The sequence below is a fragment of the Thunnus albacares genome, chromosome 20 (assembly GCF_914725855.1).
Source record: "Thunnus albacares chromosome 20, fThuAlb1.1, whole genome shotgun sequence".
NCBI classification, from domain to species: Eukaryota; Metazoa; Chordata; class Actinopteri; order Scombriformes; family Scombridae; genus Thunnus; species Thunnus albacares.
The window spans coordinates 9711334-9738407 of record NC_058125.1 but is presented as its reverse complement, the minus strand read 5'-3'; the positions used below and the strand labels follow the sequence as shown (position 1 = coordinate 9738407).

Below are 27074 nucleotides of genomic sequence, written 5' to 3'. Positions count from 1 at the left end.
AAATGACTGAAGTCTGATAACAGTTTGTCAGTTAAACTGTGAGAGATTAGCCGAGCCATAAGAGACCCTCATCTCAACTTCCCACATCCGAACAGTCCTGATATACCTAAACCAAGAAGCTTTTCCTTGGATTTGAATGAATGTGGGAATGACCCAGTTTGACCCTTGTCATTAAGCTTATTTTATACTTGTGGGGTTAGTGTTGTAACAGAACCCAGTCTTTAAGGAGGAACTATTGTGTTTCTGTCATCATTTGGGCAACAACTACCAATTATTATAAAATGTCAGAAAATGAGAAACATTGATCACTGTTTTCCAAAGCCCAAGGTGACGTCCGCAAATGTTTTCTTTTGTCCCAACCAACAGCCCACAACCCAAAGATATATTTACCATCATGGAGGTTTCCATAAACTCTGCTGTGTATATTCATGGTCCCCAGAGGATGAATCCCAGGGTGACCCCTGATATTTCCTCTAGTACCACCATTGGGAGGAGCCCTTCTTATTTTGGACTCTCAATGAGATTTACTCTGGTAAAAAGTCAATTTTGCACAAACATTATCTCAGTCTATTTTGGGTTTTAGTGTGTCATATTGGTCTAAATGCTGTTTCAGAGGCTGGTTGGAAGTGATTATTCTAAAGTCATAGTTTAGAATTGGACCTGTATCATCTTTGTAATCTAAACCATGAGCACTCACTGTGGCCATATAATAACCATGAACATCCCCTCTAAAATCAGTAAATCACATGTGCAACAAGCGTACCGCCCCTAGCTGAGGCCAGTGAGAGAGATACTGGTCACTGCGTCATGTGACAGGATGTCAGAGTGGCATGCTGTCTGTCTGTGATCAAACTGGAAAGGTACCACACAAGCTTGGAAAGAATACGTGCAGCAATGTGCAGCATGAATTATTTAAATAACTTACCATAAATGTTAAACTAATTAAGAGCTCAGCTCTTGCTCGCTCACTAACACTGTCAACCGCCTCAGGCTGTCTCGCACGCATCACTTAACATTGTTCACATGCACACCTTGATACGCTCGTATCACACACGGGCACTTAGTGCTAAATTTGTCTCCACCACAGCTGACGTCGAAGTTAACATCTTAATCAAGAGCAGCTCAGAACATACTGTTACAGTACGACACATCATAGGGTCAGAGGTTTGTTGATGTGCGTTTCTGTTTCTAAGACACAGTGAGTTAAAAATACCTTTTTGTCCCTGAGTGTATGTTCCCCTACTGCAAAACCTTTGTCCAAAAAATGGATTTTTGCTTGATTTAATGTCTGAATTTTAGCCTTTTCTCTTCATTTAAATGTCATGTAAAATCTTGCTGTCAGGGCATCTTATGGAATACAATCCTAGATTTAGGGATGACACCACTGCTCAATCAAGTCTTAATCAAATCCCTGATCACTGTTGATGTCACATGACCATGTGCAAACCTCACGATGTTAAAGCCATTTCTTGGGACCACTCAGCTCTGAGTTGAATGTCCTTTTGTAGATTACAGGTGTTCATTAAAGCTGCAATAATCAGTATTTTCATATTAACAATGGAGGAAATTACTATGTGTAATATGTGTAGTTGCTCATAGTGACAAATCCACAGAGAATTACCAGACTCCCTTCAGCTCTATGGAGCATTGTAGCTTTTTTTAACTCATTGTTTTCTTTTTTATGGTCTGCAACTTTACTATTTTGGTTCTATTTCACTGCGTTGTCTCCAGACACAGCAGGCAGCTGATGAACCCACTGTAGCTGCCTGCCTAGCACCAAATGGTTAGCAAGTTAGCAACTAGCTGGTAAACCTATTTAGCTGCTAAAGAGGCGGATATTACCCTCAGGAGTTGGTAGAAACCTAAAACACAGCTAAAAGAGAGCAAATGTTGGACTTAAATTGTTGCGTGGGCACACACACAACTCTAAATGAATGCTAATGTTGCTCTGAATCTGCTCAATGTGTATTAAACCACTGCTTGCTAACATGTTTTGTTGTTTCACTACCCCCAAGTGTCCAAAAAATAATTGAATGCAGGTTCAAGAAATATTTCATGCTGTTATTTTAGACTCATCTGGATTTGAAACAGGATTTGGACGATATTATCAGATAAAATCAAGATTTCTTAAAAGTGCGGCACAGTACTTTCACAGTGCTTTGTTATATGAGACAAACTTCAACAATCATGAATGGATTTTAGAAGAGTAATTCCTGTACAAATAAAAAAAACCAAACATTTCAGGTCTAAAACTGGACATTTCATTTCATTCACATTTGACCCATATATCTTAGATACACCTAGCTACACACTGAATGAAAATTGTAAATTCTGCCACTTTTCATTATTTGCAGGACTCAGCTTGTAACATGGGATTCATTAGTTCATGTTTACTGCATTCACTAATCAGAGTTGGCGCTTCTCTGCTCAGTTTACATCCCACAGAGCAGACAGGGCCAGGCCTCAAAATGGATGAAAATCAGCAACAGGCTTGAAATCCTAAGTGTTTTTATTACTCATGTGTCTATTTTTAGCCTCATCGTATAGCTGGATGGAGAAGTGGAAAGAACACAGAAGCAGAAATTGGCTGGAAAACAGTTTACTGAGCGCTGGATGGTGGCCATAAATTTTAACACTTGGCTTTCTTCACGGGATTAACGTAGGCTGAGTAAACTGCTGTTTTGGGAGTTAGGGATATTAAACCACTGAAATGAATAGAATTCACCTTTTAAAATTTAAAATTTACCTGCACCGTTAGAGCCCAAATGAAGATGTCTGTGACGTCTGAGCCTCCCAAACAAATCATTTTTTATGTCTGTGTTGGTGCAGGCGCTGAAAAATGTACCAAAATGTTTGTTTACAGGGTCTCATGAGGTTTCACTGACCATATTTTCTGAGTCAGTGTGGTGATAATGCGACTGACTCACAGTGTCAATCAACACTCTTCTCTCTATCTGACCGTGGGAAAAGTTGAATGGGAAAGGCCTTTCCTTCAATTCTTCTATTCTCTTTGGACTGAATGTGTGGTGCTAAAATAACAAATCGTATCTGACTGCAGCACGGCTGTTTTGTCTGTAAGGGTCTTTTAATGGTGCACACATGACAGTCTCAGTGTGCAGAATCATAAATGCACACCTTGCTTCTGTGATTGGTCTTCTCTTCTTTTGCAATGGAATATCTTTCTTTGAAAAAATGGGCCTTTCTTCTCTGCTTTTTGTGCAATCATCTCCTCAAACCTAATGGACGTCTGACTATATGCAGTTGTTTCATATCACGTTCACCCCAGCAGGCATGAAATCCAACCTAAGCTGGCTTTTGGAAAACCTGAATCAACACACTGTACAGTATGTGTGATTTCTTGGCGTCTAGCACTAGTTCTGAGGGGGATTAGTTGGTAAGAAGGGGAAGTTGGTGTGATTAGGGTACAGTCTTTGTTGTGGCTTTAGGGTGAGTGTGTGGGAGGACCTCAGACAGTCACTTGGGGCGAAATGTGGCTGCTGTGCCACTATAGTTCGCTCTGGGAGGCTGGCTAGCTTAAAATGAGTGGTTGGCGCTGAATGGCTAGACATCAGCAGATCAGAGCTTAGACATCTGTTTCTTTCTCTGCATCTGCATCTTTTGCCTAATGTCGCCCTGTAGATATGTTTGAGAACTGAATGAATATGACTATGAAATATGAAATGAAAATGCAATACAGCTGAAACTATTAGTTTATTTAATTCAGTATTTGATTAGCTGCAACAATTTTGAGTATTATTTTCAAGCAAATATGACAAGAATGCACCAGTTTCAGCTTTTTGAATGTGAATATTTTCAGGTTTTCTTAGTGTTGTATGATAGTAAATATATATATGAATATATTTGGGTTTTGAACTGTTAGACAAAATAAGACTTTTAAAGACATCGCCATGGACTCTGGGAACTTGTGATGGGCATTTTTCACTATTTGCTCACATTTTATCAACCAAACACTTAATCAATCAATCAAGGAGTGAAGATGATGATGAAAATTATCATCAGTTGTAGCCCTAAAAGGCATCTGTTCAATAATGAGAGGTAAAGGCATCACAGAAACCTGCCTTCCTTCCACATGAAATGAAACTGTGCTACAAACTGGGATGTAGTAATATGTTTAGGTGATGTTTGTAGTTCCAATATCCAGTATTTCCCCTCCAGTATCAATTAATGCAATATGCATATTTGTTGGTGGTTTGAAAAAAAAAACCCTGATATTATTAGCTAGTTGTTTAAAGTAAAAAGATAATGTGAAAAATGAGTTCTGCACTTGGCCAGACATACTGTAGATTGTTAAAGGAATGAGGTTTAACATTTTGGGAATAAAGTGTATACCAGTCCCTCCAGGAAACTGTGATTTTTTGATTGCAATAATTAACTCGAATTCAACAAATCACTGCAATATTTGATGTGAATGTCTTTTATTAACCTGCCTGCAGAAAGAATTTCCCTTTTGCTATAAAAACATCGAGCTGGATTGAATTCACCATTTCCAAATGTCCTGCAGCACTTCAGTAGCCTGAAATGAACGTCTGCAACGGTTTAGACAAAACATGTCTCTTATGTATGTTGACACAGATGCCAAAAAATGTGCTAAAATTTACTCGTCACAATCTCTCTGGTTGACCCGGCTGCCTGGTTTTGTTGTTTAAGGGCTTAAAGAGGGGATTTGGAGAGAACAGAAATTAATTTTGACTGCCAAGATTATGGGTTTTGTAGTGCAACATTAGAAGATTAAACATACAGTGGGTTATACCACATGCAACAAGACAAATACATAAACACAGACCGAGCTGGCGCGTGATATGCAGGGATTGAGCCGGAGCTTGTAACAAACTGCACTATTTAAGTGTTGAGACTACATATGGACCTGATTAGGAGAGAGACTGGGGAGGCTTCCCGACATGTTCCCATCACCATGGTAGTGTGTCTGTGTGTGTGTGTGTGTGTGTGTGTGTGTGTGTGTGTGTGTGTGTGGGAGGGTGGGAGACATGACAGTGAAGGCAACATTTCTACTGTTGTGAATAGAGGTACACTTTGACTGGAATTATTGCTCAGCACTGTCGAGAGGGGATCTTTTAAGTGCGAGACGTAGAGCAGATGGGAGACAAAAGGCATGGCAAATTAAATGAGCTTGAGCCGGGGAGGACCACAGACAGACATTAAAGGCGTCAGAGATGTGCTGTGCACGAGTAATCTGCACCTAATTTCAGTGGAAAGAGAGTTTAGAGCAAACAGGGTCCAGCTGACCATACAGACAGGATGAAGGGGTGGGTGTGTTACTTGGCTACTCACTCGATAGAAATGGAGAACCACACCCACACCAGGCTCCTTCTCACCTTAATAAAATGTCCTGGCAGTCTGTCATTTCATTTCCTGCACTTTTTTAATGATATTTTTCCCTTCTGTTCTGCGTCAAATGGACTCGGTGAGCACAGAGCTGCTTTTAATAGAAAGTGTTTGATCCAGCAGGTAGCCATGGGAAACATTGATATTTAACATGATCCATCTATACAGAGCGGTAGTGATCTTGAAGCCACTACCAAGAGACACCAGTTACCTAAACCTGGCCCCGGTGGGTGGTTTCTATAGCTGTTTTGATCAAAGGTCTCATTGTGAAATGAGATCGGGGTGGTCCGCTAAAGTCACTGTTTTTGCAGGCAGGCACACAACCATCACAGGAACACCCTGAACCTCCGAGCGGGTTGCAGGCAGAAACAGAGATATGTCCTGTTCAACAACGCTGCACAGGTTTGAGGTTATCACCAAGCCAGGTTGACTCACCTCTTGTCTCCCTGCTGTTGTCTGCAGCATCGTTGGATATAGCGCAACTTATTTGCTCTCATCCATTGTTGTGTAGAGAATGGAAAGCACCAAATACGGATTTCAAAATTGCTCCCAAGCTAGATATCTATCACAATAATGGAGGCGAGCGTGTTCTTATCAGATGGAGCATTACATTCATTCTGCTTCCTGTCAATCACCTGATGCCCGCAGGAAGCAGCTGAGGTGTGTGTCAAATAGATGTTGCCTCTCAAAATGTGTGGTCATATCCGTGTCTTCCCGCCTTGTTAGCTGCAGTCAGGATTTATGAGTTAACAACAACAAAAACACGGAAATGTGAAAACAAAAACTAAGAATCTGTGAGGCTGTACTTGGCACAATCATGCTGTTAGCTAAACGTTAAAGTCAACATAATAACATATTCAGAATACCTTTATATGAACATGAACATTATACCTGCTAACTGATGTTTAGCAGATATAATGCTTACCATGTTCATCATCTGAGTTTAGCATATTAGCATGCTAATATTTGCTATTCATCACTGAACACAAAGAAGCCTACAGCCGAGGCTGAGTGTCATTTGGTGATAAACCACCATTGCTGGCATTTACATCTAAATAAATGATGTAACTAATTTAAGCAAATTTATTGAATTTAAAGAGAGCTATAGCAGTTTATTCATATCTGGTTTCCCCTTGTAACCAACCTAACATACCTAACACCGCAAAAGCAGCTAATTTATTTGTGTGACTTCACAGCTAAAACTAGGAGTGACAATTCTTGGAGTAATGTATGAATACCCCCAAGTTGGACTAAATTCTGCCACCATTTCCTGAAAGCAGCATAGAAACAATTACATACAGTCTAGATGAAATGGGCTGTATTTATATAGCACCTTTCTAGTCTTCCAACCACTCAAAGCGCTTTACATTACATGCCAACATTCACTGATTCACACACACACATTCATACACTGATGGCAGAGGCTGCCACGCAAGGTGCCAATCTGCTCATCAGGAGTTCTAATGCTCATTCACACTCACACACCATTGGCTTTGGGAGCAATTCGGTGTCCAGTATCTTTCTCAAGGACAGTTTGACACGCGGATTGGAGAAGCAGGGGATCGTACCGCCAATCTTCCGATCAGCGGACGACCCGCTCTACCTCCTGAGCCACAGCTGGCCCCAGACTCAGATTACTGAGTCATTTAAGGGAATGTGAATAGTAAACAGGTTTGAACTCTTTTTATCACCCTTTTTTTCTAAATTTTAGATATTCTAGCTCGCTGAGACAATAAAAGTGAAATATATTAACATGAAGCCTTTTATAGCTTCCTTCCAAATTCTGTTGAAAACCTGGATGATCATCTGAGATGTGTTGCAATGAGTGAACAGGGAGCTGACTTGGACTGCACTCAACCTGTGAAAGCTCCTCATCCTGCCCGGATGCCAGAAGAAACAGCATCCATCTATTTCATTCTCAGGCTGATCAAATCATCAGATTATGGTTACTTTGGCCGCCAGCGTATGGCAGTTGAAGCCCTCAGATCTTACTGGCGGTGCTCATCGAATCAAATATTGACATAGTGCTGATGCTGAGCAGATGTGTGATATAAGGAGGACATCGTGTGCAGACCACCTCCTATGCAACCGCACTCACTCAGATGCACTCACAGCAGGAGGTCCCTCCCCAAAACTGCAGATTAACCAGAGCAATCAGTGTGAGGGCTCTTCAGCTCCCCGATCCCCAGATTCTCCTCGTGACCCCAGAGGTAGTTAAAAACTATAAGCCATATTATCTCCCCAAATCTCTCTTCTCACGCAAAGGGGAGGACTGTTGTTACTGAATTATTACTGAAATATACAGACTACAATGTAATAATGCAGCGTACCACACAGGCATGGATACCACACACAACACAGATGTGTGCTTTGACGGGAATTTATAGACTGAATGTTCTGCATCAGAAAAAAATTGAGCTCCTTGTGTAGCAATAATCTCACATAAATAAATGTCAGTTCAGCTACTCCCCGTACCTAATTAACTGATTATTCAGCACAGACACAAGCTTTTATGTGTTTCTTTTTTTAAAATATATTTGCTGGCTTGTAGGACTGTGCTTTCTTCCTCCCTTGTCTTTTGTTCTTTCTCTCTGCGCTGTGCAGCACGATGGATCAAGTGTTTAATGCGCGATATGAATAAAGAGTTGCATGGAAAAAACATCTGGCGTGCACAATTAGTCAAGCCACAGAAAATTAACCACCAACTATTTTGAGTAACAATAAACCATTTCTCTTCTTTTCTGCAAAAAAGCCAAATATTACCTAGTCCTAGCTTTACACTTGTTAAAATTTGTGGCTTTTCTGTATCTTTTGTGATAATAAACTAAATGTCTTTGGATTTTGGACTGTTAGTCGGACAAAACAAGCAATCTGAAGATGCGTTTGAGCTTTAGGAAACTGTGATTGTGGAAAAAAAGAAAATTTGATTTTTTGCCATTTTCCATCTTGTATACACCAAACAATTAATAGCTTAACTGAGAATATAATTGACAGATTATTCAATTGTGAAAATAATTGTTAGTTGCAGCACTAATTTTTTGTTTCAGAAGCAACAACAGTTTGAAGACATAATAAAAACCCAAAGAAGAGATGTTGGAATAGTTTATATGAGTAGTTATGAGTAACTAAAGCCATCATAACATTGCTGAGTCTTGCAGATTAAGACTTTTTAGATTAAATGTCAGGGGGGAATAGAATAAAATTAAAGGTCTCGGCTGTTTTCATCATTAAATATCACCTTTTCCTCATTCCAGATGGTAACATGCTTTTTACATGCGTATGTACATGCCTGACCTTTCACCCCGTGTATCATAACCTCCATCTACTCACATTGGCCCTGGTACGGATGCCCAGCATTCTCGCTTTGTGGCTCGAAGCCAAAATGCCTCTGCAGACAGCTACACCAGACTATCTGCGGTTACACTTACTGTCGCTGCGTTTTATCCTGCAGCTCTGAGGCAAAGTAGGTTAGGGGCAGGCAGCGGCTGGTCGGCGGCAACATCTGCGTATATGCTGTTATACATCACACTTCCGCTCTGCCAGACTCGTACCGGGCTTAAAGAGCTGTGGGGAGGGCAAGTGCGTGGGATTAGTGCCAGCTGGCGTTGGTGTGTATGTGCTCATGTGCGGTTCTGTGCGTTATGACCCAGGCTGTAATGCAGAGCATGTCGTCGTCGTCTACAGTTAGAGGGATTGGGGGCGGCGGGCTTCAGATTAGAGTCTGGATCCAGAGGAAGTTTCCCCGGCCTTTCCTGCTTCCTTGCATGTGTCCCAGTGTGCTGCAGGGCCAAGAGGGGTAACAGGGTTATCTTTTTTTAAAGCTCATCCACTTTAAAAGACATTACAGCGGTTAAATCGCTAGTTTAAAGCCAGTGAAATCTGGACAAATCCTCTCTCACTCACACGAGTCGGTGAAAACTGGGGCCGCAGCCAGTGTTAAGTGAGCGTGGGATTTTCACTCTGAGCTCCACAGTATGTGCTCTAAGTACCTCGCTGTTTTTCCTGCAGCACAACTGGTATGAATGCTGGTTTTAGGGAAGGTCCTTGAATCAGTTCTCAAGGCCTGGAAGTTGGATTTCTTTCCCTCTGTCTGTCCACTCTAACAAACGGCTTGAACATGTATAGATAACACTGTGAAAGTGACGCCAAAGCATCCCCGCATTAGTTAACATGACATTAAAGCCTCTGCTTTCAGTGGGTGGCCGGGGACAGTTGTTGGTTTTGGGTGTGAAGAACAGCAGGGGATTTACTCCTAAAAGTAGATTTTGAAGGATTTGTTTTTAGGGGGGAAATCACTGTGGCCTCTTGTTCTGTAGTCCACATGTTGGAGTTTAAACCCTTTGGACCCTCTCAACCCACCACTTGATACAGTGGATTTCCGAGCTCTTCTACAGCGGATTTCTTTTAAAAGTCACAGAGGTTAAAATGGGTTTTAATTCTAGTATTTCTGCACATTTAGCTCACACACAAATTGAAATCAGTGCCTCACCAGCTACAGCTACTCCACTACTTTATGATCTGACCCTCCCAAGGTCTGCTGTTTACTATGAAGCAATGACTCACACCATAATTGATTTTAGCTGATTATCATTCAAGCGTGCCTGTGTTGGAGGTAGCGGCTCCCTCTGTGCTTGTTGAAGACACTAAACTCATTTCCTGAATGAATCACAGAAGGCCACTGGGGCTAGTGTGTTAATAATGTAATTGGTGGACCACCACTGTAGAAGAGCCCCCCACCCCCCACCACCAGCACTAAACAAGATTATCCAGTGGGATAGAAATGTTGGTACTGAACTCTATTATCAAATGTGTGGTTTGAGAGACATATGTTACAGTAGATCCAGTAAAAAGAGACCTGGATTGGAGGATAATGGCGATGCTAAGCCATTAGTGGTGGTGGGCTTTTATTAAAGGGAGCATCCTCTGCTTTTCATTCGATTTGTAATCAATCAAGATTGTAATCATGCACAATGTTGCAGCCAGTGGATCTCTCCATTAGCTAATGCAAGGCCTCAGGCAAATGGAAAAGCTGTCTGCTGCTTGCACGTCATCTTTCGCTGAGCAACATAGTCAAAAAGACAAAGAATCATCATATCAGGGCTCCAACTAATGATTTTTTTCCTTTTAATTGATCTGCTGATGGACAGACACATGCACATCACTAATTTCATTGTATGTAGGCCAGATATTAAGGAAACATTGCTTAAGTAAAATATCAAAGAATTAAAATGAACAGATAACAGCTTTGAAACTTTTTAGGAGCACTAATTGGCTTTAAAGCCACAGTCACAGCGCTCACAGTTGTTGCATAAGCGCTGCGAGGTAGCCGGAGGTTAGCAATGCTAATTAACGTCTTTATTTTCGTACTCTCAGTCATTGTGCACTCACATCCCCCTCTGTTGTCTATTAAAAACTTGGTCCACAAAGGAAATCCCTCAGCTGGGTCTCCCGCTGTTTACCTGACGCTCATCGCCGTGCTTCAGGATTACATAAGTAAGTTAGGAAGCAGCTTTTGTCTCCTTGTTAATGTGAATACTGTCTATAACAATACTTGGCTTCCCCAAACGCAACTCTTTTTACAAGCTGTCGAATTAAAAGTGGGGCTGAATGCTTCCTCTTGAGCCCAGTGACCTTGTTTTACTTTAATTGGCGCAGCTTCCCGACTGCGAGGGGAAATAACAAGTGGTATTTTTTTTTTTTTCATATCTCTCCTTCAGCAACATGTAGGCTCGAAGCTGCGGCTGTGATATTAGATGTGCCATTTTTTTTCTGTTGAGAGATTTGCGTTTTCTGCCTCTGAGCTGGCTTAATGAAGCGAGATCGCACAGGCTCTCTCCTGAAAGATGGAGACAGTTGAGAAATAATGTGTGAGTGAGAGAATGAAACCCAGACAGAGAGAGAAAGGGATACAAGATTGAAAAACAAGATTGAAACTGAAAGACAGAAGGGTATGAAACACTGAAGTGAAATCCTCTCACTCTTGCTCATATCTGCCCGGAACTCTAAAACCCTCATGGCAAGAGAATCAGGGTCAGAGGCCGTGTTAAATTACCATATTCACATATATGGTAGAAAACTTAATCTGGATTGGTTTTATTAATAGAATTATCCCCCAGGCTGAGTGGAGAAGAAGGGAAGGGGCAAAACACTTTCAAGTGGAATAATTAAGACCCGTCGCCTTCTCTCTTTCTCTTGTTAATTAAGACGAACATGCAGGCTCTTGATATGTGTTACTCCAGCTCATGGGTGTAGATTCGGGTATGGACGGTAGGGACATGTCGCTGCCAATATATTTACCAATCTCACACAATCTAACCGCTTTAACTCCACGTCATGGTAATGGTAAGATGTCTGCAGTGTTTCCACCTTTGTATGTAAAAAGTGAGCTACTATGATAAAGAGTGAAAGCAGCAGCAGCAGTCGGTGAGGTGGAGAATCTGATGCGGGTAGTATTTATAGTTTAAATATTCCAAACGTCACAGAATTGAAAACCGCTTCACTGGATAAAACTAAGATCATTTGATATTATATTTAGTTTCCGGCGTTAGGTGTTGCTTGCTAATTTGTGATTGTTGCAGACATCCTGTTAACTTTATTACTGTTGGTGAAAATTCCTCCCAAAAGCAAATTAAGACATTTGGTCCCTTTCAAAGAAGAACCAAAGTGTCAGTAACAGTTAATGCCATCTCCATGCCTTTTCCATGAGTGGATCAAGAGCAGAGTTATTATTGCATATGTGTCATTAAGACATGAATACATTAGCCACAGCTTGTCACACTGATCTGTTTGTGACTGTCAGGCATCATTATATTTTGAAAATCCTGTCAGCAGCAGCCTGAGCAGCAGCACAGAGACACACAGACAGATAAGCTCTGATGTCATAGTGAAAGATCTATAGCCATAAGTTCAGGAGTTGAATGAAAAATAACACAAAAAAAAGTGTTTTTGAGATGATTTAAAGATAGGTTTGAGCAACACTGTTTCTCTGTCATGAAAGTCTTGAGTTGTGTCACCCAAATCCATAAACTGAAAGGACAGAACTTCAATAAAATGTAAAAATCTGAGAAAAAATCATGAAAGAAGTCCGGTTTCAGGCAAGTAAGTAAATGAACATCCAGTAAACATTTTGCAGACTCAGGCTCTTTATGTCTGTGTGTGTGTGTGTGTGTGTGTGTACATGTGGCTATGAAAGAGGAAAGAGTGGTAGAGAGCAAATACACATACACAAGTATTCTGGCCGTCTGACAAAAACTGTCCCCACCAAAGTTAAAAGCAAACCTACGCCCTTGCTCCAGCTGAATACGATGAAACAGTGGTTGCAGCAGCAGCAGCAGCAGCAGCAGCAGCAGCAGCAGTGATCCTGTCACTTCACTGTATGAAGAGGATGAATCTCCAAGCTGATTTTCCACCTCTGCTGTGAGCTCCTTAAGAACTTGCAGATACTAGATTGGATTTATGGCTCGCTTCTGTTTTTCCTCATCTTTAGCAATCCTATTACTTTGGCTTATGATCTTTTTTTTTTTTTTTTTTTTTTTTTTTCCCCTGTTGTGCGGGGATGCAGTGAGAGCTGAGCGGAAGGAACGATGTGGGCTTGTGTGCACAAATGATGGTTAAGATGTGCTGTGTTTTCTCCATCATGTGTTTCAGTTCCTGAGGACCTGTCCCTTGAGGAGAGGGACGAGCTGTCAAACATCCGACGCAGGAAGAGGGAGCTGCTTGACGATATTGAGGTGAGTGTGTGTGTGTGTGTGTGTGTGTGTGTGTGTGTGTTTGGGCGTATATGCTGGATGCCATGTTTATACACTGACGCTGCTTCATCTCAGTAGCTGAAGCCTCTGATCATTAGCAGCGTAGTGTGACTCTTATGACAGCCTTGTTTTCCTGATACTGACACAGGACACAATGAGTCATTTCAGAACATGCTGTATTCTTTCTATGAAGTCATAACCTTTTTTTTTATTTATCGCCTATCTACTGTAGGTGTATTTGCATGCTGTAAGTGATGCAAATTGACAGGATTACAGGATATCTATGCATATTCTTGCCCGCAAGAAGTGATGAATTTTCCACAGTTGGAAAAGTGCCCCATCTGTTCCATTTCACATTGTAAGCTTTATCTTTTTTTTTTTAACATAAAGAGAGAAAACCAACTGTGGCCTGTTTGGCTCTCTTTCTCTCTCTCAGAGGTTGAAGTTTGAGATCGCGGAGGTCATGACAGAGATCGAGCAGCTGACGTGCGTCGGTGAGAGGTAAGCTGCTGAAGCCAAGTTTCTCTGTGATATAATTTGCTTCATTGATTCAATTTATAAATATGATGCTTACAACGGTAGTTTATCTGTAATTCCATTAAGTCTGTGTGTGTAGGGCTCTGCATAAACTTTAATCTACATCATGACATATTATCTCATTTACCTGGAAACACAACACCGGAGTTTTAGCAAGGACAGTTTTAAAATGTTATTTTTGCATTTTATTTAGTCATTCACTTACCATTATTTTATTTTAATGTAAATGATCTAAAAACATTATCAACCTTAACAAACCAACAATGAATAATATAAAACTGTATGATATAAACTGTGCTCCAAGTCACTAAAAAAAATGCCAGAAAAATACAGAAGACACTAACATTGTTTTTTCAGTCACAGAGTTAAAGCTCTTTTACGATTCTTTACTTCTATCTTAGTTGGGTTTGGGATTTGCGCATTTGGGCAAAGATGTCAAACATAACAAAGGTGTGTTTTGTTTTAAATGACATTGTTTACATATGGATAAAGCAGACTTAGCTGGACAGGATGTGACTTTCTACCAACCAGACCAACCTGTTCTCTGTCCTCCTCAGAGAAATATTGACTATTTTTGAGTAAAATGTTAACAGCATAATTCTATGCAAATTCTGTGTATATAACAGCCTGGCTAGACACTTTATGTTGTCCAACCAACAACTGCATAAAACAAACAATGATAGTCAGAGTACAGAGAAGGTGCCCTGTATAAATCAATTAGACGTGCCCTCCGTGTATAAATCATTGTGTTTCCACACTGTGTGCTGTTTGTCATTGAGGTCATTACTGCTGTATCTGTCACTTTATCACCTGCGTTAAACAAACACATTAGAAGTCTGTTTTTTGTTGAGTTTGTCTACGTGTGTTTTTCAGATCAGACTCAGGCATGAACATATGATTGGTTGAACAGATGTGGCAGGAAGTAATCTTCCCAGTCACGGCTATAAATAAAGTATATTTGTTGCGCTTGACGTTTAGGTTCTTGACAATCTGTGGTTTTCGGTGTTGTTTAGGGTGAATAAGTGGACTCACCTAATTGAATCTCCATATTTATGCTCATGTATTCCAGTAAAACATCCCAGAGAAACAAACAAATTGCTATGGGCAGGAAGAAATTCAACATGGACCCGAAAAAGGTACTGTGCTGTGGTTATTTCTATTTTTCAATCCTGTAACATGTTTTCATCACAAACCACCACAGCCTCCGGTGTCTCTCTAGCCTTGAAATGACTATTCTCACCAATGAAAAGCTGTAATTTTCCATCACCCGTCCTCAATTGAGACGAGCAGCCAGACTCATCCTGTGATCATCTCCTCCTCTTCAGGGAATCCAGTTCCTGCTGGAGAATGATCTCCTTCAGCACACTCCAGAAGACATTGCCCAGTTCCTCTATAAAGGCGAGGGTCTCAACAAGACGGTCATCGGAGACTACTTGGGCGAGCGGTGAGACAGAGCGTCTATCAGACTGTGGGAGAAAGTCCTCCTTATATGAGATTTATATCCCCTCTGTGATTAGAGAAGGAAATTATGTTCTGGATTTATTGATTAAAGAAAGAGAACATGATTGACCCCGCCGACATGAATCTCTGAGGCAGCGTGGGTGTCTTGTTGCAGTCCAACCGTGTGGACTTATAACTGGTAATAAAAACACTATCCAGCTCCTCACATCTCAGGCCAGACTGATGGATATTGGAGAAGGAGGAAAGTCCTGCAGCAGTGACTCAGTGACTGTCTTAGATAGCTGGAGGACTAGCGAGATGGATGGTGTTATCTGAAGGTGAGATTAGTTAAACATGCTGGATGAGACGTAGGCGAACAGGGACAAAACACACTGAATCAAATACCAGGAAAGGTTTAATGTCACAAAAATATAAGACACAAGTGTGGAGGCAGACAGGAAACAAGGGGAGAGAGATGAGTATGACATGCAACAAAGGTCTCTGGCTGGAAACAAGCCAGGGAGGTTGTGGTTATGTAGCATGTGCAGTAACCGTGCGGATACTGGGGGACTCATATCTCTCCCTTTTTTTTTTTTTTTTTTTACATAAACAAACATTTTTTCTAAGGATTTTTAAAAGAATTGCTGGACAAACTGTAAAATGGTGACACTGTTTCTAAATTACTTCAAAGATATCACGGGCATTTCTGTACTGCAATTTATCATTGGTCGATACCAGCACCAATATATCTGCAAAAAGCTAATATTGGCTGGTATATCAGCCTGGCTAATTGATCAATTTTGATACCAATTTATCAGCAGAAAATTCTGAGGAAAAAGACATCACAGACTAGCTGCGCTCTTTGATTGTCAGGTGGTCCGTGGAAAGCAACACCACTGAGCATAGCGAAAATGTCACAGAGAAAATAACAATCTCAAACATTTTTAAAGGCCGGTTCATACTTTCCACGTCTGCGTGGCTGCGAGGGTCCGTGTTGGTCCATGTGATGTAAATGTCGTCATCCACCTATGTCCACAAGGGTCCGTGTGGCCCCGCTGCAGACGTCCGCATGCAGCCCAAAATTTGTGACCGCGCAGACTGTACGCATAGCAAGAGCACCAACTGCACATGTGCCAGAAAAACAAAGGGATGAATGTCTCATCCATTGTGTGTATGTTTTGTATTCCTGTTCTCATTAAGTTGTTGCTTTTCTTTTTTCAACTTTTTTCTTGTTGTTCAGCAACAGCTGCATTCAGACTGAAAACAGTCCTGTTTAAAACAATACAGGGGCTGTGTTGGTGTGGTCGTGTTGTTTAAAGTGCCGGTGAGACAATGAAATAAGATCCAGCAATTCTAGTTAGAGTAACAGATTATTAGGTTTAAAGGCTGATCAGACAAAACACTACACAGCGGTTTATAATACACAGACTAGATTTTACAACTCTGGAAAGTTATCACACTGCAACCCTGTAACTAGCGGGCACATGTGGGAAGTGTCTGTCGGAAAGCATGAATTGGCCTTAAGGCTGGCTGTATACTCATACTCAATTTTGTTATACACTATAACAAAGGAGAACATCTGGATAGTAAGTATAAGTATTTATACCTTCTTTTGTTATAGCACAATTGAATTGTCAAATACTGTTGGACAATTTTTGAATACGGTGCTATAATCAAATGCCAGTATACTCACTCTGACACTGGTATGTTCATTGTTTGGCGTCAGTGGTGAGCTGGAAAAGTTTGATCTGCAGGCTCTGTAGACACTCATATGACTTGTGTTTGTTCCTTAAAACAGGAACAATGAAAAATGAAGCAAAACACATTCCATTGTTTAGCAGTTGCAGCTGATGGTGTATCTGGAGTTGGTGAATGAAGCTGGTTGGTTATGCTGCTCACACCAAAGCATTTGTGCCCCATTGTTTTTGCCTTGTGAATGCACCATATTCTGTGGGATTTTTCGTGGTGACAAAAGGAATATTAGATTAAAAAAATTGGATGACAAAATGCTCATTTAATAATTGATTTCCTAAAGTACAAAAAAAAAATGCTGAAATTTGTTTTTGATTTGGATAAACTGCATTTTACAAAGTCTTGAATTAAAGAAATGCTCCACTGTTTGACCCTTTTTCTGCCCTTTAATCCATGCAGGAAATCTCATCAACTACAGTCTGTATTATCTTCCCAGCTGAGACAAAGAAACACACATACACACACACAGAAGGAGGCTGAGGGTTGGGGGGGAGGTGGAGGGGTGGGAGACCCCGGGGGCTCTTCTCATTGGCAATAGGCTTTATTCACGCAGGATCATCAAAGAGGCCACCTACCTGGTTGAAATCACACTAAACATGGGCTGCGGGTTTAAACTCAGTAATTATCACTAATTGAGCTTATGCAAGGAGCAGGAACCTATCATTACATGCTGAGCAGAGAGGGAGATGAAGAGGGGGGAAACAGCAGGGAAACAGAGAGAGGGACACATGGAAAGGAGGAAGAGAGAGATGAAACGGCTCGAAGGAGGATAGATAGTGGAAGATAGATGTAGGCTCTTAAATTACGCCTCCAGACAGTTTTTGTTTAGCAGCCCCTTTTTATTGTTCTTGTATAATTCAGCTTTGTTTGTCACATACAATGCAAGTTTATTTGTGATAAATTTACTTATAGCAATAACCTTCTATATAACCCTCAAAGGGCATGATTCATTTCATTTGGCTGCAGATGACAGTACAGGGTACAATATAGTCATAAACACTCAGTGGACTCCCAAGACGTCATCCAAATAATCAGAGAATGTTATTGCTAACACTCTCTGTACTTCTCTCAATCTCTCCACAAAAAACAGTCTTAAAATTCTTGGTTCCTTTTTGAACAATAAACAATACGAAGGTGATGCAGGATCAAGATCATAGACTCTGATGTACAACAAACACGATCAGAGAAGCTGTGACCGCAGCCTTAGAGCATGCTGTTGACTTTTTCCTCCAAAAAATCCCTATGATGGCCAAACAAACCTCTGACAAAAAGGAGCTTGTGTGGGTTTGGTTTAGCTGTTTTTCATCAATCCTCTCCCCTCCACCCCTCTCCACCTCAGGGTGGAGAAATGCTCAGCACTGGCCAGCTGTTTAAATTGTTTCCAGACTCAGCATCCAGTATGAATAAGAGCACAAACATGACAGGAATGCTGAAAAAAAAAGGAATTCAGGTTGAGAAATGCTTTCATGGAGGAAATATGGTTTTCCCCACCTGTTTTCTCAGTTCATGTTGTGCTCAGGGGTATCTTACATCTTCTCTGAGGGGTTCTGTTATGTTATTTGAAAAAAAAAGAAATTGCTTAAAGGAAGAATAATATCTGATTTTCTAATTCTTTCTTTTTTATTTTTCACCAGGGATGACTTCAATATCAAGGTGCTCCAGGCTTTTGTGGAGCTGCATGAATTTGCGGATCTCAACCTCGTCCAAGCACTACGGTCAGCTGACTGTTTAAACCAAATATCAAGCAGAACTCAAACACAGCTACATCCTGTGCACCCTGACTGCTTGTGGCATCACAAATGAAATCCCCTTCCTCTCTTTTTTTGTTGTTGTAGGCAGTTCCTGTGGAGTTTCCGTTTGCCAGGTGAAGCCCAGAAGATCGACCGTATGATGGAAGCATTTGCCTCACGGTATTGCCAGTGCAACCCTGGGGTCTTCCAGTCGACAGGTCAGCCGCACCGCAGGCTACTGCAGTGCAAAGAATCGTTGTCTGTATTCATATGAGCAAAGTGTGAAATCCAATATGTTGGACAAAGTCGATATGCAGTCGTGCCAAGAGAAATACTGCCTGAGGATCTATTACAGGACGCGCTGAGTGATGGCCTGTTTTTTTTAATGCATTTCAATCATTAAGCCATAAGAGTTGCTGTAACTAAGGCTCAATTAGAAGTTCACCAGATTACAGTAACAACTGTGCACAGGGTAGGATTTGTGAAAAAATACGAGGGGGTGGGGGGTGTATATTGAAACATTTTATTCATGAAAATAAATCAGAACCACAGTTGGCTTATATAGACTATGAAGCTTATTAGGTTATTTCTTGCTGCTGTTACAGTAACATTTATAAAATAATTATTAACTTTAATAAAACAATTACGAAACTTGAACTTGAGCACTGCATTTGCAAGCACATTTGAATCAAGTGGCATGATATTTTCACTCTCAGCGCTGTGATGTCAAGTTCATGCCTTGTCCTCTCCTCATGCGGACACATAATGGAGGCGATCATTTACAATAAACAAAAGGTTAAATGCTTATTTAACATGCCAATGCTCCTTTCAATACTGTGTATGCCAGACGTGCCAATACACTTAATGTCATTCTTGCAAGTCACTGTTTAATTTAGCGCTGTACACAGCATGCAGCAAACTTCAATATTGAAAAGAAAATAATCACAACATGCAACAGCACAACACGCTGGCATCATAACAATAAATGGGCTGCAGTACATACCTACTTGTCAGACTAAGAAAACAGTCTGCTTTGATGACGGACTTCTTCCTTTTTTTATGCTTTCCTGGGGAGGGGTCATCCACGGTGTGTTGCCTGTCTTTTACCCACATCTCTGCAAATCTCTGAGCAGGGATGGAGGCAACCCCTGGTAAATTTATTGAGTCATCACAGAGCCTACACATGGTGTCATCTCTATTGTCACGCGAGTGCAGACAGTCAAAGTCCATTTCTGATTTTGTTATCGTTTGCACTATACGACCATTCTCATGTTGCAGCGCTTTGCTTAGATTTTTCTTTATATAGCCTATTTTTATTTTTGATATTTTATATGGTCTATGGGCGAAGCAGCGTAAATCACTATGAGGCAGATACATTTCTGTGCCCACCGGGGATAAAAATAACTCGGCAAAATAGAAAATCCCAAATCTCACCCTGACTGTACGGATCACTGCAACAGATGAGTTCAGAGGAAACAACCAGCAACAAACATGGGACATCCATTATTCAAGAAGACACAACCTGGCTGAGTGATACACAGGCTTGTGATAAACAAAGCAACAGCCAGTAAATAATTAAAGAGGTTATAGAGCAACCTATTGCGTATAAGATTGTTGAAGATACATATGGTCATTGTGGTGGAAATGGGATACTTTGAAAATGTATGGTGGCTAGACAACACACAGGGCTGTTTTTTTATGTTTTTTTTTTACTTTTTAGAGATGGGAGGTTTTTATACAGACAATATGCAAGATGAAAGCCTCTAAAATGACACGACTCGTAAATGTTTCAGATTATTTATTTTTCAGTGGCTGACTTTACACCCACATACGGTAGTGCATGTTTCTTTGAACTACAAAAGAATGAGAGAGTTTAATGAATAAAGTGTTCTTCTTTTCTTCAGTGGTCCCATAAAGTCTCATACACAGTCTGCACAGAGGCAGGCATGCGTGTTTATGTGTGTGTGTGATAGTCTGTGTGGGTGCAGGGCATGGCAGCGCAGCACATAGGAACATGTGTGTAGCAGTAACAACAGACTGAGCCCATAAAAAACATAAAATGATCAGTGATCTTTAATTATCACAAGCACGAGCAACCCGTTTCCCTCAGTCCTTGTTCATTTTCATTAATTTTTTGACTGCACTGACATTCTTTTCACTATTACCAGCACCTCTTGCCCCACAGTACACCCTGTGTGTGTGTGCAAAGCTCCTCTTTTTTTAATAGAGAATGTGTGTTAGCGAGCAGACAATAGGCAGCGCAGGACAGCCAGGACCAAAGTGTGTCAGTGAGAGGAGACAGATAGAGGGGAATGAATGATTCATTTACAGGCAGCCACTGGCCCGTGTGAGTCCGAACATTAACACACAGTGGAGAGACTGAAGTCCCCCTCCCCCCACCCTCCACCCCATCACCCCACTCAGCCCCCCTACACACACAATTTCTCTTTCTCTCATACCACACACACATATACACATACATATACAAAACCATCCTGACTTGTCTGTCTGAAAGCTTCTCTCTCAATAAAAAGAGACAGAAGCTAAACCAGTCTTTTCTCTGTGTCTCTATCTTTTTTGTCTCCACGGGTCATTGAGAAAATTCCTTTAAATCAATTCCAAAAAATAAAATCTACATATAGAAGAATTAGGGCTCAACTCCCAACCCTCATTGCTATATATAATAGGAATATAGCAAATAACTATATGTGTAAGAAGAAATAGTAATGCAAAAGGTCATAAAGAACACAAATTATCACTATATGCTGATGACACTATATGTTATATGTACTGGAACCTGAAAATGTCACACATCGAAAATTAAGAGTACAATTTGAGTACCCTGTCTATAAATGACCCTTTCTTAAAATGAAAGCAAAATAAAAACTTTTTAAAATTTTGATATGTATAAATCTTGTAAGAATCATGGTAATTATATTAAATGTGTCCTATTTTTGATCTTGGTGGACAGTATAAGTCATTTTCTGTTATTACCTGTTCCATTTATGCAGTGTTCTGTATCATATGTGTAACTTGTGTAACCCTCTGACCTGGTAGTAATCTGTATCTGGATGAAGAAAAACACATGTTAAAACAAGGTGTTAATGCACACAAATCTCACTGCATTAACACAGTACAGGTAGTCTGTACAGTTTGGACAGTGATCACCTCTCATTATCCAAATAAGGTTGACATGTAGATGTACAGTAGATATCCAGATACAGATTGCCTGTTAATACCAGGTGTAAATGGGGTCTCTGTGGGAGGATATACACTTTTGTAACCCACTTTATTCCGTTACTGTTGCTCTCAGATACCTGCTACGTGCTGTCATTTGCTATCATCATGCTGAACACCAGCCTACATAACCCCAACGTCAGAGACAAGCCCCCTGTGGAGCGCTTTATCTCCATGAACAGAGGCATCAATGAGGGAGGAGACCTGCCAGAGGAGCTTCTCAGAGTGAGGATTTGTTTATAATGAGTGTGTGTGTATGTGTGTGTGCATGTGATGATTGATCTCTGTGACCGTCCTGTCACGCCTACTCCATACGAATGAGGCTTTTCCTCCACTGTTTCCCAGTTTTATTAACTGTTTCCCTCCCCTGTCTGCAGAATCTTTACGACAGCATCAAAAACGAGCCCTTTAAAATCCCAGAGGATGATGGAAATGATCTGACGCACACGTTTTTCAACCCCGACAGAGAAGGCTGGCTCTTAAAGCTAGGTACGTGCATTCATAGTCATTAAATTAACCCTGACAATGTTGATTTACGTCAGCAGTGCCCCAACATCAGTTTGATGAGCAGTGTGCTGTGCTCTTCACTTCCCCAGTGATTTGTGTTTTTGTGTGTGTTACTTGCTTATGGTGGCATTCAGGTGGCCATGTTGGAGGTCGACAGCTCGTGGGCAACAAAGGCTGATTGTGTTTCTTAACTTAGAATTTTTTCCAACTTAGCAGAATTAAACATTAAAGTCCAGACTCCAGACTATACACATTTACTATAAAATGTGTACTATGTGCCCCCTCCACTTAAAAATATAGTATGTTTTTCCTCCTGTTACTTCAGTTGGACATTTGAGCTTCACCGTGCTGGACGATATATGTTCAGAGTTTGACACAAGGAGGCACTTTTCACATTCATCTGCTGAAAATGGAAAGTTTCTCTGTGCTCACCTTAAATCTGAGTTTAAGGTGTACCTAGGAGCATGATTTGTGACATCACAACTAGTTAGGAGCCACTTGTGGGCCAGTATACAACATACACAAGTGTGATGTGGAAACGTGAAGCCTCCAGTTTGCCAGTTTCTACACAAGGGAGAAGGGGCAGATGTATAAAAAAACATCTTATACACAAATTATAATTCAAAGCAGAGTATTTGTATATGTCATAAAACATGTCTCGAGGGGATCTTTAACTTTATTTGCCACAAATATACTTTTTAACATTTTCCAATGGTTAGGGGTTGGGTTCCACCAGCTGAAGTTTCAACCAAATAACCATTAATTTTTAACCAATCTGGGAATTTGCTTGCCAATGCAAAGTAAATCTGGACCAGGGTTTTTCCATAGGGTTCAATGTCTAAAAAGGCTGTCATATTAGCTGTGTTGTATTAAAAAGTTTGTATAAAACCTTGCTCTGCAGGAGAATATAAACAGCTCCACAAAAATCAGTCATGACAGAGGAGATGGTGCAAATAAGTTCCCCTCGGATTTACCAGTTACCAAGTGAGAGCACTTAACATTACATCATGCTTCCAGCACACCTATTTCATGAGGATGCTTGAATGAATATCACAGCCAACTTCTAGTGTGACCAGGCGCTAGGTTTCTGCCTTTATTAGCTGTTCTTGCTCGTGATTCAGCCTGAGCTATTGGCCATTTGCATCACAGTTTTTTAGCTGTGAGCCCTTAGTTTGCGCTAACACTGGGGAACAAAACTGTCTGTTAACACCTATCTATTATTTGGGGCACATGTTGGCATTTTAAATTACACTCTGTGTTTATTTTTGCAGTGTGAACATACTACATACTCAGGGCCCCTGCTGGCTAATCAGCTAGCTAAAAAATTCATTCAACAGAGCTGACTTATTTAGCTCAGCATTTCTGGCCCAGCCCCATTTTTGCCATGAAGGTGTCAGATAAGGTTGCTAGGAGATCTGTGATGCAACTGCTAAGTGTCTTTTCTGTCCTTGTCCCTCGTCTCGTGACCTCTCTTTGTTTTGTCTCGTATTGTCTCTCCTCTCCTGTCCTCTCCTCTCCTCTCCTCTCCTCTCCTCTCCTTTAAAGCATGCTTCTTTGTGTGATTACACTTTCAGCTTCTCTCTCTCTGTCTCTCTGTCATGGTGTGATTCTTGTGCTCACTGCGTCGTTCAAATCCTTCTGTGTTTTTTGTTCCTCACTCCCTCTCTCTAATCGTTCACCCTTTCACCCTTTGTTCTGTTCTTTCACTCTGTTCTGTGATGGCTTTTCCTTCTTAAATCTCTGTATTAGGAGGTAGGTATAACGCTCCTTCCTCCTCCATCCTCCCGGTTCATCACAGAGTGCCTTCATACCGGCGTTGGCTGCCATTATCTCTTTAGCACAGCGGACCCCTAAACATGCTAGCCGCCTCATCTACAGTAATTGGCTTGTTGTATCAGAGCTGTTAGTAGGCGAATAAGTTCACCTTATAGTATCGTGAGGTGATGGGTTATCTCTTTCAAAGGCAAGGCGAGCTGGATGTCTTTCTCATTATGCATGGGGGTCGGCTGCATTCCTCTTTTGGCTCTAGAGAAGGCCGGATGACGCAGAGGGCTTGTTTCATCTGGTGCACACACACACACAGTGCTAACTTTTATCCCAAGATGCTTTAGCATCATAAAGATAACTGTACACCTCTATAGCACCATATCCCCTTTATTATCCTGCCTCTTTTCACAAAAACATACCATATTTACAGCCTAGTTTCAATGGTGAATCACAATCACAAGTGAGTTATCCAGATTAATTAAAGTTGTTTAACCTACTTATTTGGAAGGTAAAATTAAGGTGAACATTTAATTTGTTATCTAAACTGTCAACAGTTAACGTCTAGAGCTGCAACGATCAGTTGGTTAATCGATTAGTTGATCGACAGAAAGTTAATTGAAATGCAAAAATGCAGAAACTTTGCTGGTTTCAGCTCAAGTGTGAAGATTTAATGCTTTTCTTTATAATACATGAAAGCAAACTGAATATCTTTGGGTTTTGGACTGTTGATTGGACAAAACAAAACATCTGAAGGTGACTCTGGCAAACTATAACGGTAATGTTTTACTGTTTTCTGACATTTTATAATTCATGGATTAATTGAGAAAATAACCAACAGATTAATCGATAATCTTGTTAGTTGCTTGTTAGTTGCAGCTCTATTAACTTCCATTTGTTTTTTGAAAGGTTCTTCTTAGTTGTGTGTACATGCTGCTTTTCAATGCAGTAGATAACTATAATGACATCATTAATGCTTCATTTCTGTATAGTTCTAGACAATTGATTTAAATGGAAAAACCTGTCTGATCGCTCATGTTTGCAAAGACTCCATTGTAAAACTGTGTGGAGTCACCGCCACCACATATAACTGTTGACACATTTATCACTCAAAATCTTATATGACGACTCTTAAAATATAAGCAAGTGTACAGAATCACCTAAATCAAATTCATCTGCAGGCTTTGGAGTTTTTCTCCAAGTAATATTCTCGTGTGTTGATCTGCTGTAGTTTCCCTGAAACAAGCTGCCAGGTCACCTCATGCTCTGTACCATTAGAGACCGCCCTGCGCGCCATACAGCTCCTGTGTAACTATCTGCCAGAACATGCAGTCATGCTCGAGCTTTCAGTGAATGGCCTTCCTCAGTCTGCGCTTTGGGAATGTGTACCCACCTACCTACCTACCGCTGCGTGGCTGGTCATGCGGTGAAATAACGGACACCCTCGCCCCCCTTTTCATTTTTCTGCCTCTGTTCCTGCCCCACAGGCCTCAGAACCTCCTGCTGCTGCTGCTGCTGCTCCTCTTCTTCCTCTGCAGATCCCCCACTCTCCTCTCTTGCTCTCCATGCCACCAGCTGCACTTGCCAGATCATTTTAAGTCCAGTTCTACCTATTAGCGAATTCCATGTTAATTTACGCTTCATCAGAGGAGACCCTGCGTAATGAGGAGGAGATTTTTTTTATTCTCATAACACCCACACTGTTAACTAGGACTGAGCTGTGCCTGATCCATCATCATCCAGTATCAATGGCATGTTGTAGTATTCAGTTATGCAGAAGCTCTACTATCTAGAGGGGTCGCGTTAACACTGAGCACCTCTGCTGATCATGTGTCTTTATGTCATAAGAGAATTTGCCTGTCAGAGTTCAACCAGAGTTCTGTTAACAAACTGACAAACATCACATCCGATCAATATTAAATCAGACAAATGGCCGCTCAGTCCGCGATATTGTGGCTATTCTGCCTGTGAGGACTTCAAATTCATCCAACAAATAACCTTTTAACTAAATTACACTTATGAGAAATATTTGTCATGAAAATGAAGAAATAAAAGACCTTTTACTCCCTTAAACTTGTGCACAATTTTGAATCATCCCACATTTATTTGCACTCCCTGAGTGTCTATAAACAAACTATTAAATGATGAATCTGCCTTAGAAATATGCAAACATGGAAGGAAAAAGCCATAATGACTGTCAGGTTCTGGGATGAAATGAAACATATGGTTGAATGGGATAAACAGCTATCCATACTGCCATATGGTTGACAGTAGCAGAATCAAACTTTGACAAACTAACTAACTTATGCATTTACCCAACAATTGCAGACTCTATTTTATGTGCTCATTCCAGTTTAGCAAGTTAAATACACTGGAAGCATCTGACGGTAAACATTGCTCATATATAATGTAGATGTTGGATTTAACTGTAGCCAGCAGTATAGAATAAAAATCTGGGTCAAGTGAACATTACATATTGATTACATCAGTAACGGCTGCTTTGTGCACAAACTGTAAAGTCAGCAAACATGTTATTATGGCACACGCATTGCAGACTGTACATTGATATCAGCCACATTATTATTTTTTTTTTTTTGATTACATAGGTGAATTGCTCATTTCGTCACCGATGGTGTAATTAACAGAAATCCAATAATCCCAATAATCTACTTTTATCTGGTGATGTAGACAGATGGAGAGATTGTGTCTCTTATAAGGAGATTTCCTTAAAGAGGAAAATGCAACTCTTCAAACTTGCAACTGGCTTTTCAGTTGGTTCCTCGCATTGTGTGCCAAGGACAGGTTTTTTTAATATTTGAGCATGATTTAAGGGTTACATTCATTAGTCATTACATTTTTCTTCCTCTGTTTTCTATTTTTAAAATATCAGCAAAGAATCAATCTCATAAAATCACTCCCCCTGAGTACATTTGTATGTGGTGTGTACATGCCTGGGATGTCTTCTCCTGCAAGTGAACACAGGGTTCCACTGTTT

The 27074-nt window shown here is 40.7% G+C and overlaps 1 protein-coding gene across 3 annotated transcripts in view; it reads left to right on the top strand.

The window, feature by feature from the left end:
- LOC122971228 (cytohesin-3-like) overlaps positions 1-27074 on the top strand; it is a 34746-nt gene that overhangs the window by 1452 nt on the left and 6220 nt on the right. The window contains exons 1-9 of one of the 3 annotated variants that reach the window (XM_044337793.1): positions 10689-10857; positions 13012-13094; positions 13549-13613; positions 14719-14785; positions 14975-15093; positions 18476-18556; positions 18677-18789; positions 21885-22033; positions 22186-22297. In XM_044337793.1, coding sequence (XP_044193728.1) covers positions 10704-10857; positions 13012-13094; positions 13549-13613; positions 14719-14785; positions 14975-15093; positions 18476-18556; positions 18677-18789; positions 21885-22033; positions 22186-22297 — 943 coding nt within the window. In that variant the 5' untranslated portion in view covers positions 10689-10703. Of the gene's footprint in view, positions 1-10688; positions 10858-13011; positions 13095-13548; positions 13614-14718; positions 14786-14972; positions 15094-18475; positions 18557-18676; positions 18790-21884; positions 22034-22185; positions 22298-27074 lie in introns of those variants that run through there. The other 2 variants (XM_044337794.1, XM_044337795.1) reach the window with 2 other exon arrangements.